Here is a 16,955-nt window from a genome sequence, read left to right on the forward strand (position 1 = left end):
GCGACGCAACCAATCACAAGCCGGGAGGCTGGACACGCGCGCATTTTAACATTTTAAAATGCGCGCGTGTCCAGCCTCCCGGCTTGTGATTGGTTGACCGCGACGCAACCAATCACAAGCCGGGACGTCACGGGAGGCTGGACACGCGCCCATTTTAAAATGCGCGCGTGTCCAGCCTCCCGTGACGTCACGGCTTGTGATTGGTTGCGTCTCCCATGTGACTGCGACGCAACCAATCACAAAGCCGGGACGTAATTTTAAAATCCTTAAGGACCTGAAATTACGTCACGGCTTGCTGTGATTGGTTGCGTTGCCCATGTGACTGCGACGCAACCAATCACAACGCCGGAACGTAATTTTAAAATCCTGAAGGACCTGAAATTACGTCACGGCTTGCTGTGATTGGTTGCGTCCCGGCCACATGGTCGGCACGCGACCAATCACAAGCCGGGACTTCAGTAAAGGAAAGAAAAGCGCGAATTTTAAACAAAGAACGCTGCCGCTTCCCTCGGTAAGGTGCAGGCTGCGTCGGAGAGGTGAGTATAGCAATATTTTTTATTTTAATTCTTTCTTTTACACATTTTTACATTAATGTTTCGATACCGATACCCGATACCACAAAAATATCGGATCTCGGTATCGGAATTCCGATACAGCAAGTATCGGCCGATACCCGATACTTGCAGTATCGGAATGCTCAACACTACAGGTCAGTGTTAGCATTCAGTGAGCATGGAAAAAAAAAAATTTGTGGAATTGCACTTTTTTGCTATTTTACCGCACTTTGAATTTTTTTCCCCCATTTTCCAGTACACGATATGGTAAAACCAATGGTGTTGTTCAAAACTACAACTCATCCCGCAAAAAAAAAAGAAACCCTCACACGGCCATACTCAAATAAAGAGGTTATGGCTCTGGAAGAAGGGGAGCCTAAAAACTGAAAACGCCAAGGTCCTGAAGGGGTTAAAGAATAATTTGTTTTTTGTACTCAGAGTGAGGATAGTACAGAAAGCAGAAGAATTAGGGTATGTGCACACGTCAGGATTTCTTGCAGAAAATTCCTGAAGAAAACCGGACATTTTCTGCAAGAAATCCGAATGCGTTTTTTTTCGCGTTTCTCGCGTTTTTTTTCCCACAGCTTCCCAATGCATTAAATAGCGGGAAAAACGCGAAAAATCCGCAAAATTAATTAACATGTTGCATTTTTTACCACAACAAAAACAGTGCTTTCAGACCCCAAATAATGCAAAGAAAATAAGTTCATAATCATTTAGAAAATACACAATACTAGTGTTTTAACTCAGGAAGAGTTCAGGAATCAATATTTTGTGGAATAACCATGATTTTTAATCACCGCTTTCATGCGTCTTGGCATGTTTCCACCAGTCTTTCACACTGCTTCTGGCACAAAAATGTAAGCAGTTCTTCTTTGTTGGCTTGTGACTATCCATCATCCTCTTGATTATATTCCAGAGGTTTTCAATGGAGTTCAGGTCTGGAGATTGGGCTGCCCATGACAGGGTTTTGATGTGGTGGTCTTTTAATTTTGCCAGATCTGTATATACAACTAAAAAGTTAGGGATATTTGGCTTTCGGGTCAAATTTGAGGTTCTCAGCGTGCGAGCCCACATCAAAGGCAGGGAACAGTACCTTTGACGTACATATACGCCAAAGGTCATTAAGCGATTAAAATGGGCATCAAAATTTATTTAGCTGGACTCATCAAATGCTCATTAAAATCAGGATTATACACTCACTCACAGATCTCAGTAAATACATCGACCACATTGGGTCCAAGATGTATTTAATATTATTTGCAGTTGGTACTGTAATATCTGACCATGTAGTCTCTGAGGCTTCCACCATTTGCATACCTTAAGAATATTCACCTCTGGTTGGGAAAATAATACTTGAAGGTGTAAACATGTTCCGCAGTATAATATGCCACGTAATATAATTCTTGGCTAAATCCATTTTTATAAGAAAGGGCACTTTCCTATGAAATTCAAACAAAAAGTATACCAATGTACAGAGGGTACAGAAAGTATTCAGACCCTTTTAAATTTTTCACTCTTTGTTTCATTGCAGCCATTTGGTAAAGTCAAAAAAGTTCATTTTTTTCTCATTAAGGTACACTCTGCACCCCATCTTGACTGAAAACAAAACACAAATGTAGTAATTTTTGCAAATTAAAAAAAAATAAATAAAAATAAATAAGAAAACAACCTGAAATATCACATGGTCATAAGTATTCAGACCCTTTGCTCAGTATTGAGTAGAAGCACCCTTTTGAGCTAGTACAGCCATGAGTTGGGAATGATGCAACAAGTTGTTCACACCTTGATTTGGGGATTCTCTGCCATTCTTCCTTGAAGATCCTCTCCAGTTCCGTCAGGTTGGATGGTGAATGTTGGTGGACAGCCATTTTCAGCTTTCTCCCGAGATGCTCAATTGGGTTTAGGTCAGGGCTCTGGCTGGGCCAGTCAAGAATGGTCACAGAGTTGTTCTGAAGCCACTCCACTGTTATTTTAGCTGTGCACTTAAGGCCCCGTCTCACATAGCGAGATCGCTAGCGAGATCGCTGCTGAGTCACAAGTTTTGTGACGCAACAGCGACCTCCATAGCGATCTCGCTATGTGTGACACGTACCAGTGACCCGGCCCCTGCTGCGAGATCGCTGGTCGTGTCGGAATGGCCTGGACCTTTTTTTGGTCGTTGAGGCCCCGCTGACATCGCTGAATCGGTGTGTGTGACACCGATCCAGCGATGTCTTCACTGGTAACCAGGGTAAACATCGGGTTACTAAGCGCAGGGCCGCGCTTAGTAACCCGATGTTTACCCTGGTTACCAGCGTAAATGTAAAAAAAAACAAACAGTACATACTCGCCTTTCGGTGTCCAGGTCCCTTGCCGTCTGCTTCCTGCTCTCACTGACTGCCGGCCGTACAGTGAGAAGTGAGAGCACAGCGGTGACGTCACCGCTGCGCTCTGCTCTCACTGTACGGCCGGATCTCAGTCAGAGCAGGAAGCAGACGGCAAGGGACCTGGACACCGAAAGGCGAGTATGTACTGTTTGTTTTTTTTTACATTTACGCTGGTAACCAGGGTAAACATCGGGTTACTATGCGCGGCCCTGCGCTTAGTAACCCGATGTTTACCCTGGTTACCCGGGTGCTGCAGGGGGACTTCGGGATCGTTGAAGACAGTTTCAACGATGCCGAAGTCGTTCCCCTGATCGTTGGTCGCTGGAGAGAGCGGTCTGTGTGACAGCTCCCCAGCGACCACACAGCGACTTACCAACGATCACGGCCAGGTCGTATCGCTGGTCATGATCGTTGGTAAATCGCTTAGTGAGACGGGGCCTTTAGGGTCATTGTCTTGCTGGAAGGTAAATCTGCCAAGTCTGAGGTCCAGAGCACTCTGGAAGAGGTTTTCATCCAAGATATCTCTGTACTTGGCCGCATTCATATTTCCTTCAATGACAACCAGTCGTCCTGTCCCTGCAGCTGAAAAACACCCCCATAGCATGATGCTGCCACCATCACGTTTCACTGTTGGGATTGCATTGGGCAGGTGATGAGCAGTGCCTGGTTTTCTCCACACATACATGTGTTTTGTTTAGCAAACTCTATGTCTTGCACTGAGGAGAGGCTTCCGTCGGGCCACTCTGCCATAAAGGCCCGACTGGTGGAGGGCTGCAGTGATAGTTGTCTTTGTGGAACTTTCTCCCATCTCCATACTGCATCTCTGGCGCTCAGCCACAGTGATCTTGGGGTTCTTCTTTACCTCTGTCACCAAGGCTCTTCCCTAATTGCTCAGTTTGGCTGGACGGCCAGGTCTAGGAAGACTTCTGGTGGTCCCAAACTTCTTCCATTTCAGGATTATGGAGGCCACTGTGCTCTTAGGAACCTTGAGTACTGCAGAAATTATTTTGTCACCTTGGCCAGATCTGTGCTTTACCACAATTCTGTCTCTGAGCTCCTTGGCCAGTTCCTTTGACTTCATGATTCTCATTTGGCTGACATGCACTGTGAGCTGTGAGGTCTTATATAGACAGGTGTGTGCCTTTCCAAATCAAGTCCTATCCGTTTAAAGGGAACCTGTCACCCCACCCCCCCAGGCGTTTTTAACTAAAAGAGCCACCTTGTGCAGCACTAATGCTGCAATTCTGTCAAGGTGGCCCTTTTAGTTCAGGTCTCTGCAAACGCTGAAATATATGCTTTTATAATGTGCCCCTCATACCCGAATTTGTCAAGGGGGCATGTCTTATCCTCCCTGACACAAACGCCTGCCAGCCGTCACTCAGGGCCTCCGTGCGCCACCTCCATTTCCTTCCTGAACGTCCCCGAAGCCTGTGCTGTAAGTTTTTTTTTGCGCTGCCCTTTGCGCTGTACATAAAAATAATCCTCTAAAATACAACTTGCCTAATAATTCTGCGCACACTGTAAGGCAGAATTCAGATAAGCATGTGCAAAATAGTCTGTTTTTCATCCAGAAAACAGATTTAAAATAATCTACTGTCATTCGGATGACAAATCTGAACGGCACTCGGATTTTACATCAACAATTTAATAAATAAATGCCTTTTTTTACGTTTACAATTCCAATGGATAAAAAAAAACACAAAACAAAGCAGATATATTTATAGTGTCTGTATGGTATCAGTTTATTAAATGGACCCAATGCACTTAGTGGGTAAGTGCAAGCTCTGTCTCAGAGGGGAATGGGTGAATCCCTCATTGTGCCCCTGTGCAGGAGTGGGTGACCCACTGCCCTACATGAACATGAGTTGGCCTAGTCCACTTTATTGGTTATGTACAGAAAAAAATAAGCATCCCATCATTTATTTAACAAACTACCCAGTTAATTAAATAGACGCATTGGTAATTTTGTAAATGAGGGTAAAGTAAAATTTGTATGTAACTGAAGTCAGTTACTGGTGGGTCCTTGGAACCCCAGTCCGACACTGAGCGAGTGTGATCTGAAAAACAGATTAAAGCAGTGCATTCTGCAAATTAAATTTTTCCCATGTGCACCATTGGTGCATGTTATAAAACCGTTCATGTAAACTTCACCCTTGACTTGTATTGGTCAGTGGGCTGGACGTACACCCTGCATCCCGCATTGGTCAGTGGGCTGGACGTAGGCCCTGCAGCCCGCATTGGTCAGTGGGCTGGACGTAGGCCCTACAGCCCGCATTGGTCAGTGGGCTGGACGTAGGCCCTGCAGCCCGCATTGGTCAGTGGGCTGGACGTAGGCCCTGCAGCCCGCATTGGTCAGTGGGCTGGACGTAGGCCCTGCAGCCCGCATTGGTCAGTGGGCTGGACGTAGGCCCTGCAGCCCGCATTGGTCAGTGGGCTGGACGTAGGCCCTGCAGCCCGCATTGGTCAGTGGGCTGGACGTAGGCCCTGCAGCCCGCATTGGTCAGTGGGCTGGACGTAGGCCCTGCAGCCCGCATTGGTCAGTGGGCTGGACGTAGGCCCTGCAGCCCGCATTGGTCAGTGGGCTGGACGTAGGCCCTGCAGCCCGCATTGGTCAGTGGGCTGGACGTAGGCCCTGCAGCCCGCATTGGTCAGTGGGCTGGACGTAGGCCCTGCAGCCCGCATTGGTCAGTGGGCTGGACGTAGGCCCTGCAGCCCGCATTGGTCAGTGGGCTGGACGTAGGCCCTGCAGCCCGCATTGGTCAGTGGGCTGGACGTAGGCCCTGCAGCCCGCATTGGTCAGTGGGCTGGACGTAGGCCCTGCAGCCCGCATTGGTCAGTGGGCTGGACGTAGGCCCTGCAGCCCGCATTGGTCAGTGGGCTGGACGTAGGCCCTGCAGCCCGCATTGGTCAGTGGGCTGGACGTAGGCCCTGCAGCCCGCATTGGTCAGTGGGCTGGACGTAGGCCCTGCAGCCCGCATTGGTCAGTGGGCTGGACGTAGGCCCTGCAGCCCGCATTGGTCAGTGGGCTGGACGTAGGCCCTGCAGCCCGCATTGGTCAGTGGGCTGGACGTAGGCCCTGCAGCCCGCATTGGTCAGTGGGCTGGACGTACGCCCTGCAGCCCGCATTGGTCAGTGGGCTAGACGTACGCCCTGCATCCCGCATTGGTCAGTAGGCTAGACGTACGCCCTGCATCCCGCATTGGTCAGTAGGCTGGACGTATGTCCTTCATCCTACAATGTTCAATTTTAATTGTGACAGAGGCATTTAAGAGGTTAGAAGTGGAGTACAGATAATGTTGCGCTGGCAGCCAGTGGCCTACTGAAGACAACGTTACTGCCATGTGTAACTCAGCTTCATAGAATGGTAATTTTATAATATATTGCAATACAATAGTTCAGTGAATTAGACAACTGATCAGAAGACTATCAAATGTAAAAATATTTAAAGAAAAACAACAACAAAAAAAAACACAACATATGTTGAAATCACGCTATTTCTACAGAAAGTCAGTAAAACCTACAAAGATGTTATTAGAATCAAATAAATTATTATATTTAGTATCAAAATGTGCATAAATAATCTCATACCGTAAACCCCAAATCAGGTAAAAAAAAAAAAAAAAAAAAAAATTATATAGCTTCGGTCACCCATAGACCCACATGAACCTGGAGTTGGCCCTGCTGCCAAGTACTCTTCACATTGTTTTTTTTCTGGCGCTCAGTACGATCTGTTTTTTTTTTTGTTATTTTATCAGCACATGCAACAATTTTTTCTTTAGCGTTACTTCAATGTGTTTTGGGCATCTTTTCACTGCCATTTTCTGGACTTTTTAAAATCCATTAATGAAGAAGCCACTGATGCACTGATGAAATGCTCACAGATGACCAGGCATCTTTTTAGCCTTTCCATAGACTTCTATTGCTATGCGTTATCTTCAAAGGGGAAAATGCCTGAAGAATGTGCGTAACCTCTATTTTACACTCTTGTGGCCCGTTTCATCAAAGTACTTACCAGGTTTCTGGAGTAAAACACTTTAAAAACTTGCAACCTGTCAGTCTAGGTAAGCAGAGCATGGAGAAGCCTCCTCTTGGGCTAGTCATCCTGATCGCATCGTCCCTGGCCAGATTTTAAATGTACCGTATGTTTTCCAAGAAACAATGCAGCATTTCAGAGTAAAACCTACACGGCTGCAATAATAGAGCCCCCGTCTGATTCGTGTGGGTTGTGCAGTAGGAACCAGCTGTCACGTTCCCCATCTTGTGGCAAAATAACATTGAAAGCCTCATCCATTACATGGCCTCACCGCTATCTCCAGATCACCTTGTAATGGTGCAATGTGGACATCAAAGCCAATCTATCAATTTAATGCAATGTTAGCAGCTAAGGTGTCTATTATGCGTTTCTGTAGCAGCTGAGGCATGTATTATGAGGTTCTGCAGCAGCTCAGGTGTGCAATATGAGGTTCTAAATACATCACAGTAAAAGAATCAGCCTTACCAACCCTAGGTCAGCTTACCAATGCACTAGCAGGATGCAGCAGACCCCCATGATAAAGGCGGGGGCAGCACAGGTGCAAAATACTGATGAAACGACCACTCGCAAACTACCAATTCATGGAGGAGGAGGTTGCCTATTAAAAATTAAGAGGAATGGTCTTCACTCAAGAGAAGGAGAGGTGCTGGGGAAGTAGGCTGTGAACTCTATTAGTCCATGAAGAAGTATCCACCGCACTCTCAAGATCAGTTACAAAGTGAATTTATTCAATGATGTATACACACAATAGAATAGAGTTAGGCTAGGTTCACATTACCGTTGGAGTCCGCAGCGTATCATCCGCAAGCAAAAACGCATCAGCTTATGCATGACGGCAAAAAAAACGCTGCGTGTGTATGCATTTGTATGTGTTTTTTGCCTGCCTTTGCGTTTTTTATGCTCATGCGTTCGATATTTCCTCGAGGGAGTGTCTCAATCAGTTCCCGGACATGCGCAGTCCGAAGTACGCAAGGACATGCGTAAGCATGCGTTCCCATAGATATTATTGCTTTTATTAACGCACTCATGCGCAAGCCTGCACATATTTGAGGAATTTTTGACGCCTCTAAAAATGCAACATGATATATTCAATGGACCCCGCCGCACACCGCGAAACGACGCATGAGTGCGCATCCGCAGGCGAACGCATGTCCATGCGTACACCATGTTACAGATATGTATGCAGGACGCATGCGGATCAATGAGGATGAAACGCTGTGTACACAGACGCAAATGTGAAAGCAGCCTTAATCGGATGAAAAAAAAGCGATGCATTTAAAAGCCGTTTTGAGCAGTCCCGGGTCTCTGTAGCTCTGAATGACTTACATGAAGGGATATGAGGCATACTTTGTTCGTGTTATGATAGACGCTGGATCAGATCCGTGCCTTAGGGCAGTCTCACACGTCCAGATAATTCCGGTACCGGAAAAAATCGGTACCGGAGTTATCCGTGTCCGTGAGCTCACGTAGGCCATCCGTGTGGCACACGTGCGGCAGCCGTGTGCCGCCTGGGTACCACACGGACCGTGCAGGAGAGACAGCGCTAAAGTTTAGCGCTGTCCCCTGCATCGTGCTGAAGCCGCGATTCATATCTTCTGTGCAGCAGCGTTTGCTGTAAAGAAGATATGAATAATCCATTTTTTTAGTGGTATTTCATGTTTAAAATAAAGCTCCATGTCCCCACTCCCTGTGCGCCCCCCCCCCCCCCCCCGCTGTTCTGAAAATACTCACCCGCCTCCCTCGCAGTGTCCTGTCCTGGCCGCAGCTTCTCCTGTATGCGGTCACGTGGGGCCGCTCATTTACAGTAATGAATATGCGGCTCCACCCCTATGGGAGGTGGAGCCGCATATTCATGACTGTAATCGGCGGCCCCACGTAACCGCATACAGTAGAAGGTGCAGCCAGGCCAGGACAGGAAGCAGCGACAGCCAACGAGGGAGCCGGGTGAGTATTTTCAGAACAGCGGAGGGGCGCACAGGGGGTGGGGACATGGAGCTTTATTTTAAACACGAAATACCACTAAAAAAATGGATTATTCATATCTTCTTTACAGCAAACGCTGCTGCACAGAAGATATGAATCGCGGCTTCAGCACCATGTGGGGGGGACAGCGCTTACTGGAGCGCTGTCTCCTGCACGGCACACGGAGAACGTCCGTGTGCGGTACGTGTTTTACACGGACCCATTGACTTTAATGGGTCCGTGTAATACGTGCGCTCCCACGAACACTGACATGTCTCAGTGTTTGGCACACGGAGACACGGTCCGCAAAAAATCAATGACATCTGCACAGATGCATTGATTTTAATGTGTCTACGTGTGTCAGTGGCTCCGGTACGTGAGGAAACTGTCACCTCACGTACCGGAGACACTGACGTGTGAAACCGGCCTTAGGGAGTAGAGCAGGCGCATCCCGCACCGCTGCAGAGAGTCTATTAGATCAGGCGGACTGCCCAGCACTATGTAAGTGCACCCCACGTGGACAGAGGCCCCAATTCACCCAACCAACACTAAAGGGCCTGGCGGCATCCTGCATGAAAATAGAAAATGGGCAATAAAAATATGAAAATTATGTGTAAAATCCATCAGGTATTAGTTGACATTTTGGCCAAAATGCGCAAGCTAGCAACCAACGTCACCGGTCCTCATTTTTGCAAGTCCCTACCTAAAGTGTGAGGACCCTTGAGGTTAGTTGCATATTTTGACTACTGCCGCAGGTATTTTTTACATGTTATTATTGCACATTTCTCTTCTCATGCAGGATGGAGCCAGGCCCTGTATTATTGATTGGGTCTGCTGGGGTGTCTGTCCTTGTGGGGTGCACTTATATGGTGATGGGCAACCTGCTTAATCTAATGGTATGGGTGTCATCAATGGGCTGTAAGCCAGACACTGTGCATCACACCTACCTGTGTGACTGGCGCCCTATACAAGCCTCATCTGTGAATAGAAGGGGTTGTTGCCGATTATGAATTGGTAGTTTGTGAGTGGTTGATTGCATCAGTATTTTGCACCTGTGCTGCCCCTGCCTTTATTATGGGGGTCTGCTGCATCCTGCTAGTGTGCTGGTAATCTGACCTGATGTTGGACTGTTCTGCCCTATAATGAGGTTCTGCAGTGGCTGAGGTTGGGTATTGGGAGGTTCTGCAGTGGCTGAGGTTGGGTATTGAGAGGTTCTGCAGCAGCGGCTGAGGTTGGGTATTGGGAGGTTCTGCAGCAGCAGCTGAGGTGGGTATTGGAAGGTTCTGCAGCAGTGGCTGAGGTGGGTATTGGGAGGTTCTGCAGCTGAGGTGGGTATTGGGAGGTTCTGCAGCAGCGGCTGAGGTGGGTATTGGGAGGTTCTGCAGCTGAGGTGGGTATTGGGAGGTTCTGCAGCTGAGGTGGGTATTGGGAGGTTCTGCAGCTGAGGTGGGTATTGGGAGGTTCTGCAGCAGCGGCTGAGGTTGGGTATTGGGAGGTTCTGCAGCAGTGGCTGAGGTGGGTATTGGGAGGTTCTGCAGCTGAGGTGGGTATTGGGAGGTTCTGCAGCAGCAGCTGAGGTGGGTATTGGAAGGTTCTGCAGCAGTGGCTGAGGTGGGTATTGGGAGGTTCTGCAGCTGAGGTGGGTATTGGGAGGTTCTGCAGCTGAGGTGGGTATTGGGAGGTTCTGCAGCTGAGGTGGGTATTGGGAGGTTCTGCAGCAGCGGCTGAGGTTGGGTATTGGGAGGTTCTGCAGCAGCGGCTGAAGTTGGGTATTGGGAGGTTCTGCAGCAGCGGCTGAAGTTGGGTATTGGGAGGTTCTGCAGCAGCGGCTGAAGTTGGGTATTGGGAGGTTCTGCAGCAGCGGCTGAAGTTGGGTATTGGGAGGTTCTGCAGCAGCGGCTGAAGTTGGGTATTGGGAGGTTCTGCAGCAGCGGCTGAAGTTGGGTATTGGGAGGTTCTGCAGCAGCGGCTGAAGTTGGGTATTGGGAGGTTCTGCAGCAGCGGCTGAAGTTGGGTATTGGGAGGTTCTGCAGCAGCGGCTGAAGTTGGGTATTGGGAGGTTCTGCAGCAGCGGCTAAAGCTGGGTATTGGGAGGTTCTGCAGCAGCAGCTGAAGTTGGGTATTGGGAGGTTCTGCAGCAGCGGCTGAAGTTGGGTATTGGGAGGTTCTGCAGCAGCGGCTGAAGTTGGGTATTGGGAGGTTCTGCAGCAGCGGCTGAAGTTGGGTATTGGGAGGTTCTGCAGCAGCGGCTGAAGTTGGGTATTGGGAGGTTCTGCAGCAGCGGCTGAAGTTGGGTATTGGGAGGTTCTGCAGCAGCGGCTGAAGTTGGGTATTGGGAGGTTCTGCGGCTGAGGTGACCTATGCACAATGTATTGTATATATTTTTGTGGATTTTAAACTCCTTGATTTTTTTCTCTTAATAACATACAAGAAAATAGAAGGCAAATCTGCACCATTTATCCACATGATTCGGTGTCAGTTTGCTACAGATTTCACAGATTTGTAGCATTGCCAACTGGTGTGAGCCCAGACTTACTAATAATGGGGTTATTCAGGACAAATATGGCGTTATTCTTCCATAAACCAGCCGCCCTGTCCCCATCTTGTGTATGTGGTGCTGCACATCAGCCCCGGTGAGGTTACTGGAGCTGAGGGGCAATGCCAGGTATAACCGGAGGACACATTATTATGCAGGACTACAGATTTCTTTCTACCTTTGTACAATCCCCAGTAAGGCTGCCGTCACACTAGCAGTATTTGGTCAGTATTTTACATCAGTATTTGTAAGCCAAAACCAGGAGTGGGTGATAAATGCAGAAGTGGTGCATATGTTTCTATTATACTTTTCCTCTGATTGTTCCACTCCTGGTTTTGGCTTACAAATACTGAGGTAAAATACTGACCAAATACTGCTAGTGTGACGGCAGCCTGACATCCATCGCGCATCGTCCGATGTTCTCATCAGGATTTGTATAGCAGATGCGGATCCCAGCAATGCGGCCATGACCGGCACCGCTCTCCGCCAAGGGATTCCTGTGTATAGGAACCTATCCCAGCTCTGCAGGACACGCAGCGGCGTGCTGGGGACACGCGTGGTCCCACTGATGAGATCTGTATATACGGCCATTATATAATATCCATGGATACAGCATAAATGTGTGAGATCTCCTCATCCCTTTCAGATGTGGTGGGAATAATATGGCAGAGGTGCAGATCACACACCGCATCGCCCAGAGTTGGAGGGGCTTATTATACAATGGGGGGGGGGGGATAACTGTGAAGAAATCAATGGCCTCCTGCCCACCATTGTGTCCTGGGAACCAGTCAGTGGGGCACCATACAGGCTGAGGGGGTAACCCCAGTATTGGGATCTGTGGGCCCTTGGTGTCTATGGCAGCCTGAACCCGTGTGCAGCACGCTGTTCTCACAAATAGGACCATTCTCTGGATCATATTGTTAGTGCATTTTTTTTTTCTCTTGCCAACCAGAAAAAACCGACAGAAAGACAGTGTGAACACATCCATGAACAGAGCTCAGCAACGTGCTGCTGGCTATGTAATAGGTGAGGCCGGCCACACATGGAGGGCGCTGCAGCGACCTACAAGCGCACCTGCAGTGTCCATGCTGGGAGTTGTAGTTGCACTCTTAAGACCCCCTCCCTCCTCCTCCTCGCTGCCCCCCTTGCCTCTCTGCAGGCCGCGTCCTGCGCCGTCTCCTCAGCAGGGGCTCAGCCTATGGCAGCTGCGGCTGAGCGGGGAGGGTCGGGAGGCGGCTCCCGGGGGTGCGGCAGGATGTGATGGAGCAGCCGAGTAGCACGAGGGCCAGAGCTGTCCGAGCAGGAGGTATAGTGAGGGCTGGGGGGCTGCGCCTGGTAGCAGGCCTATGGCTCTCCTGCTGGGACTTGTAGTGCTGACAGGCCACGGTTGTGCAGCCAAAGGCACCGGGCCTGTTATACCCTCAATATAACTGCACATTCCCAGCCTGGGGCTCTCCAGCTAGTGCAAAGCAAACTCTCACTGGCTGAGGGCTTGCTGGGAGTTGTAGTTTTCCTATTCTTAGAGCGCCTCAATTTCTTTTTTTACAGGTTTAACAGCAAAAATAAACTACAATAATAAAAATACAATGCAGCGTGGTGCGGGGATGAATACACTTAAAAGCAGCTCCAAAAGTTCTAAAACTTTCACCTAAGTGGGCACTGAAGGGCGTTAGTGAAAGGGTTAACTAACATCAGGCCTCTGATCTCACAGCACCATTACATAGACAGTGATGGCCCACACCAAATTCAGGTCACTCCTGTCCAAATGGGGCTTGGGCATCAGAACCAGCATCAAAGTGGGCAGTTCTCCTGCCCAGAACCTATTGGAGTGACCTGAATTTGATGCGGGCCATCAGTGTCTAACGGTGGTGTGCGATCAGTGGCCCAAAATCCTTTTAACTCTCAGTAACACGCTTTGATGGCACTTTTATAATTTTTGTATCTGCTTTTAAGCGTATTCGCGTCAGGTCTCCGCGCTGCTTTGTATTTTGTCTTTAAACCTGTAGAGAACAGAAAAAAAATTGTCAAATAAGAAACTGGAGGAATAACAACTTCAGCAAGGTTCCCAACTCTCATTTTCCAGGCTCTTTAAAAAATCCATCTGTGGCTCATTACTTTCTATGGGCAGCGGCTCCTCTGTTCCTCTCTATGGGCAGCGGCTCCTCTGTTCCTCTCTATGGGCAGCGGCTCCTCTGTTCCTCTCTATGGGCAGCGGCTCCTCTGTTCCTTACTCTGGGCAGCGGCTCCTCTGTTCCTTTCTATGGGCAGTGGCTCCTCTGTTCCTTTCTCTGGGCAGCGGCTCCTCTGTTCCTTTCTCTGGGCAGCGGCTCCTCTGTTCCTTTCTCTGGGCAGCGGCTCCTCTGGTACTTTCTCTGGGCAGCGGCTCCTCTGGTACTTTCTCTGGGCAGCGGCTCCTCTGGTACTTTCTATGGGCAGCGGCTCCTCTGGTACTTTCTATGGGCAGCGGCTCCTCTGGTACTTTCTATGGGCAGCGGCTCCTCTGGTACTTTCTATGGGCAGCGGCTCCTCTGTTACTTTCTATGGGCAGCGGTTCCTCTATTACTTTCTATGGGCAGCGGCTCCTCTCTATGGGCAGCGGCTCCTCTGTTACTTTCTATGGGCAGCGGCTCCTCTGTTACTTTCTATGGGCAGGGGCTCCTCTCTATGGGAAGCGGCTCCTCTGTTACTTTCTATGGGCAGCGGTTCCTCTATTACTTTCTATGGGCAGCGGCTCCTCTCTATGGGCAGCGGCTCCTCTGTTACTTTCTATGGGCAGCGGCTCCTCTGTTACTTTCTATGGGCAGGGGCTCCTCTCTATGGGAAGCGGCTCCTCTGTTACTTTCTATGGGCAGCGGTTCCTCTATTACTTTCTATGGGCAGCGGCTCCTTTCTATGGGCAGCGGCTCCTCTGTTACTTTCCATGGGCAGCGGCTCCTCTGTTACTTTCTATGGGCAGGGGCTCCTCTCTATGGGCAGCGGTTCCTCTGTTACTTTCTATGGGCAGCGGCTTCTCTGGGACTTTCTATGGGCAGCGGCTCCTCTGTTACTTTCTATGGGCAGGGGCTCCTCTCTATGGGCAGCGGCTCCTCTGTTCCTTTCTCTGGGCAGCGGCTCCTCTGTTCCTTTCTCTGGGCAGCGGCTCCTCTGTTCCTTTCTCTGGGCAGCGGCTCCTCTGTAACTTTCTATGGGCAGCGGCTCCTCTGGTACTTTCTATGGGCAGCGGCTCCTCTGGTACTTTCTATGGGCAGCGGTTCCTCTGTTACTTTCTATGGGCAGCGGTTCCTCTGTTACTTTCTATGGGCAGCGGCTCCTCTGTTACTTTCTATGGGCAGCGGCTCCTCTGTTACTTTCTATGGGCAGCGGCTCCTCTGTTACTTTCTATGGGCAGCGGTTCCTCTGTTACTTTCTATGGGCAGCGGTTCCTCTGTTACTTTCTATGGGCAGCGGCTCCTCTATTACTTTCTATGGGCAGGGGCTGCTCTCTATGGGCAGCGGCTCCTCTGTTCCTTTCTCTGGGCAGCGGCTCCTCTGTACCTTTCTCTGGGCAGTGGCTCCTCTGTTCCTTTCTCTGGGCAGCGGTTCCTCTGTTACTTTCTATGGGCAGCGGCTCCTCTATTACTTTCTATGGGCAGGGGCTGCTCTCTATGGGCAGCGGCTCCTCTGTTCCTTTCTCTGGGCAGCGGCTCCTCTGTACCTTTCTCTGGGCAGCGGCTCCTCTGGTACTTTCTATGGGCAGCGGCTCCTCTGGTACTTTCTATGGGCAGCGGTTCCTCTGTTACTTTCTATGGGCAGCGGCTCCTCTATTACTTTCTATGGGCAGGGGCTGCTCTCTATGGGCAGCGGCTCCTCTGTTCCTTTCTCTGGGCAGCGGCTCCTCTGTTCCTTTCTCTGGGCAGCGGCTCCTCTGTACCTTTCTCTGGGCAGTGGCTCCTCTGTTCCTTTCTCTGGGCAGCGGTTCCTCTGTTACTTTCTATGGGCAGCGGCTCCTCTATTACTTTCTATGGGCAGGGGCTGCTCTCTATGGGCAGCGGCTCCTCTGTTCCTTTCTCTGGGCAGCGGCTCCTCTGTAACTTTCTATGGGCAGCGGCTCCTCTGGTACTTTCTATGGGCAGCGGTTCCTCTGTTACTTTCTATGGGCAGCGGTTCCTCTGTTACTTTCTATGGGCAGCGGCTCCTCTGTTACTTTCTATGGGCAGCGGCTCCTCTGTTACTTTCTATGGGCAGCGGTTCCTCTGTTACTTTCTATGGGCAGCGGTTCCTCTGTTACTTTCTATGGGCAGCGGCTCCTCTATTACTTTCTATGGGCAGGGGCTGCTCTCTATGGGCAGCGGCTCCTCTGTTCCTTTCTCTGGGCAGCGGCTCCTCTGTTCCTTTCTCTGGGCAGCGGTTCCTCTGTTACTTTCTATGGGCAGCGGCTCCTCTGTAACTTTCTATGGGCAGCGGTTCCTCTGGTACTTTCTATGGGCAGCGGTTCCTCTGTTACTTTCTATGGGCAGCGGTTCCTCTGTTACTTTCTATGGGCAGCGGCTCCTCTGTTACTTTCTATGGGCAGCGGCTCCTCTATTACTTTCTATGGGCAGCGGCTCCTCCGTTACTTTCCTCCATTTCTGATTAAACTCCCAGCTGCTCAGTACAGATATGTGGTCCGGGTGGTGGGCTGCACATTGGTGAAAAGATGGGTAATGGCCGGGGCCTCGGGTGTCTCTGCGTGCGTCTACAGTGCCCTATAATAAAGGTGACTGTCGTCAGATGATGACCCACAAGTTCCCAGAGATTCAGAAGATCTCCACAAGTGACCTGTTTTCTGGAACAAAAAACCTACATTCTTTAAATGTCGCAGACCTGCTGTGGATTTCATTTTTTGTGTTGCTAAAGGTGAAATCCGCAGCATAAATTAGCACGTTGGGAATCCACATTGCCGTTCGTTGTCTGTGCACAATAGCCTAAGGCTGCATTCATTCAGCTGTATTTTATGGGGTACAGTGAGGAGCCCCTCCACAGGTGTCCTGTCCTGAACTATCAGCATCATAGGCATATAGGGGGCTACGCGGGTCAGGCCTGACATTGCGGACTTTAAAATACAGTCGTGAGAAGTACAGATGCAATCAAAATGATTCTACCCCAGTGCCGGTTAGGTTTACTAGGAAAATTTACAAATTTTCTGCCGTTTGCAAAAACAAAAAAACTAAACAAAAACAACCAATGTAAATCACTTGTTTTATTAGCGGTGTTGAGCTAGTTCTCCAAATTCAGCAATGCCACTTTTTCTGACTACTGGAGTCTCAGGATTCTTCTTCATCATCATGACAAGCATCTCTACTACTAAATAGACTGCCCTTTGGCTGATTTGACCTGCTGCAATCGTGATGAATAGCCAGACACCACCTTTGGCCTAGTTCCTGAGGAATTCTTGCCTATTCCTTGTGTGCAATGCCCTCCAGTTCACTAATATTCTTAGGTTTGTGCGCTGACACTTCTTTCTACTGATCCCTCCAAACATT

General features: G+C 49.4%; 2 protein-coding genes across 6 annotated transcripts in view; one reads left to right on the top strand and one right to left on the bottom strand.

Annotated features, from left to right (window-relative positions):
• PGPEP1L (pyroglutamyl-peptidase I like) overlaps positions 1-12,734 on the bottom strand; it is a 52,678-nt gene extending 39,944 nt beyond the window's left edge. The window contains exon 1 of one of the 4 annotated variants that reach the window (XM_077263396.1): positions 12,604-12,734. The gene's annotated coding sequence lies outside the window, so the exon portion shown is untranslated. Of the gene's footprint in view, positions 1-6,935; positions 6,959-7,421; positions 7,450-12,528 lie in introns of those variants that run through there. The other 3 variants (XM_077263397.1, XM_077263398.1, XM_077263399.1) reach the window with 3 other exon arrangements.
• LOC143775358 (protein FAM169B-like) overlaps positions 12,593-16,955 on the top strand; it is a 75,439-nt gene continuing 71,076 nt past the window's right edge. Inside the window, exon 1 of one of the 2 annotated variants that reach the window (XM_077263393.1) lies at positions 12,593-12,760. In XM_077263393.1, coding sequence (XP_077119508.1) covers positions 12,715-12,760 — 46 coding nt within the window. In that variant the 5' untranslated portion in view covers positions 12,593-12,714. The remainder of the gene's footprint in view (positions 12,761-16,955) is intronic. The other variant, XM_077263395.1, reaches the window with a different exon arrangement.

The sequence above is a fragment of the Ranitomeya variabilis genome, chromosome 5 (assembly GCF_051348905.1).
Source record: "Ranitomeya variabilis isolate aRanVar5 chromosome 5, aRanVar5.hap1, whole genome shotgun sequence".
In the NCBI taxonomy this organism is placed as follows: Eukaryota; Metazoa; Chordata; class Amphibia; order Anura; family Dendrobatidae; genus Ranitomeya; species Ranitomeya variabilis.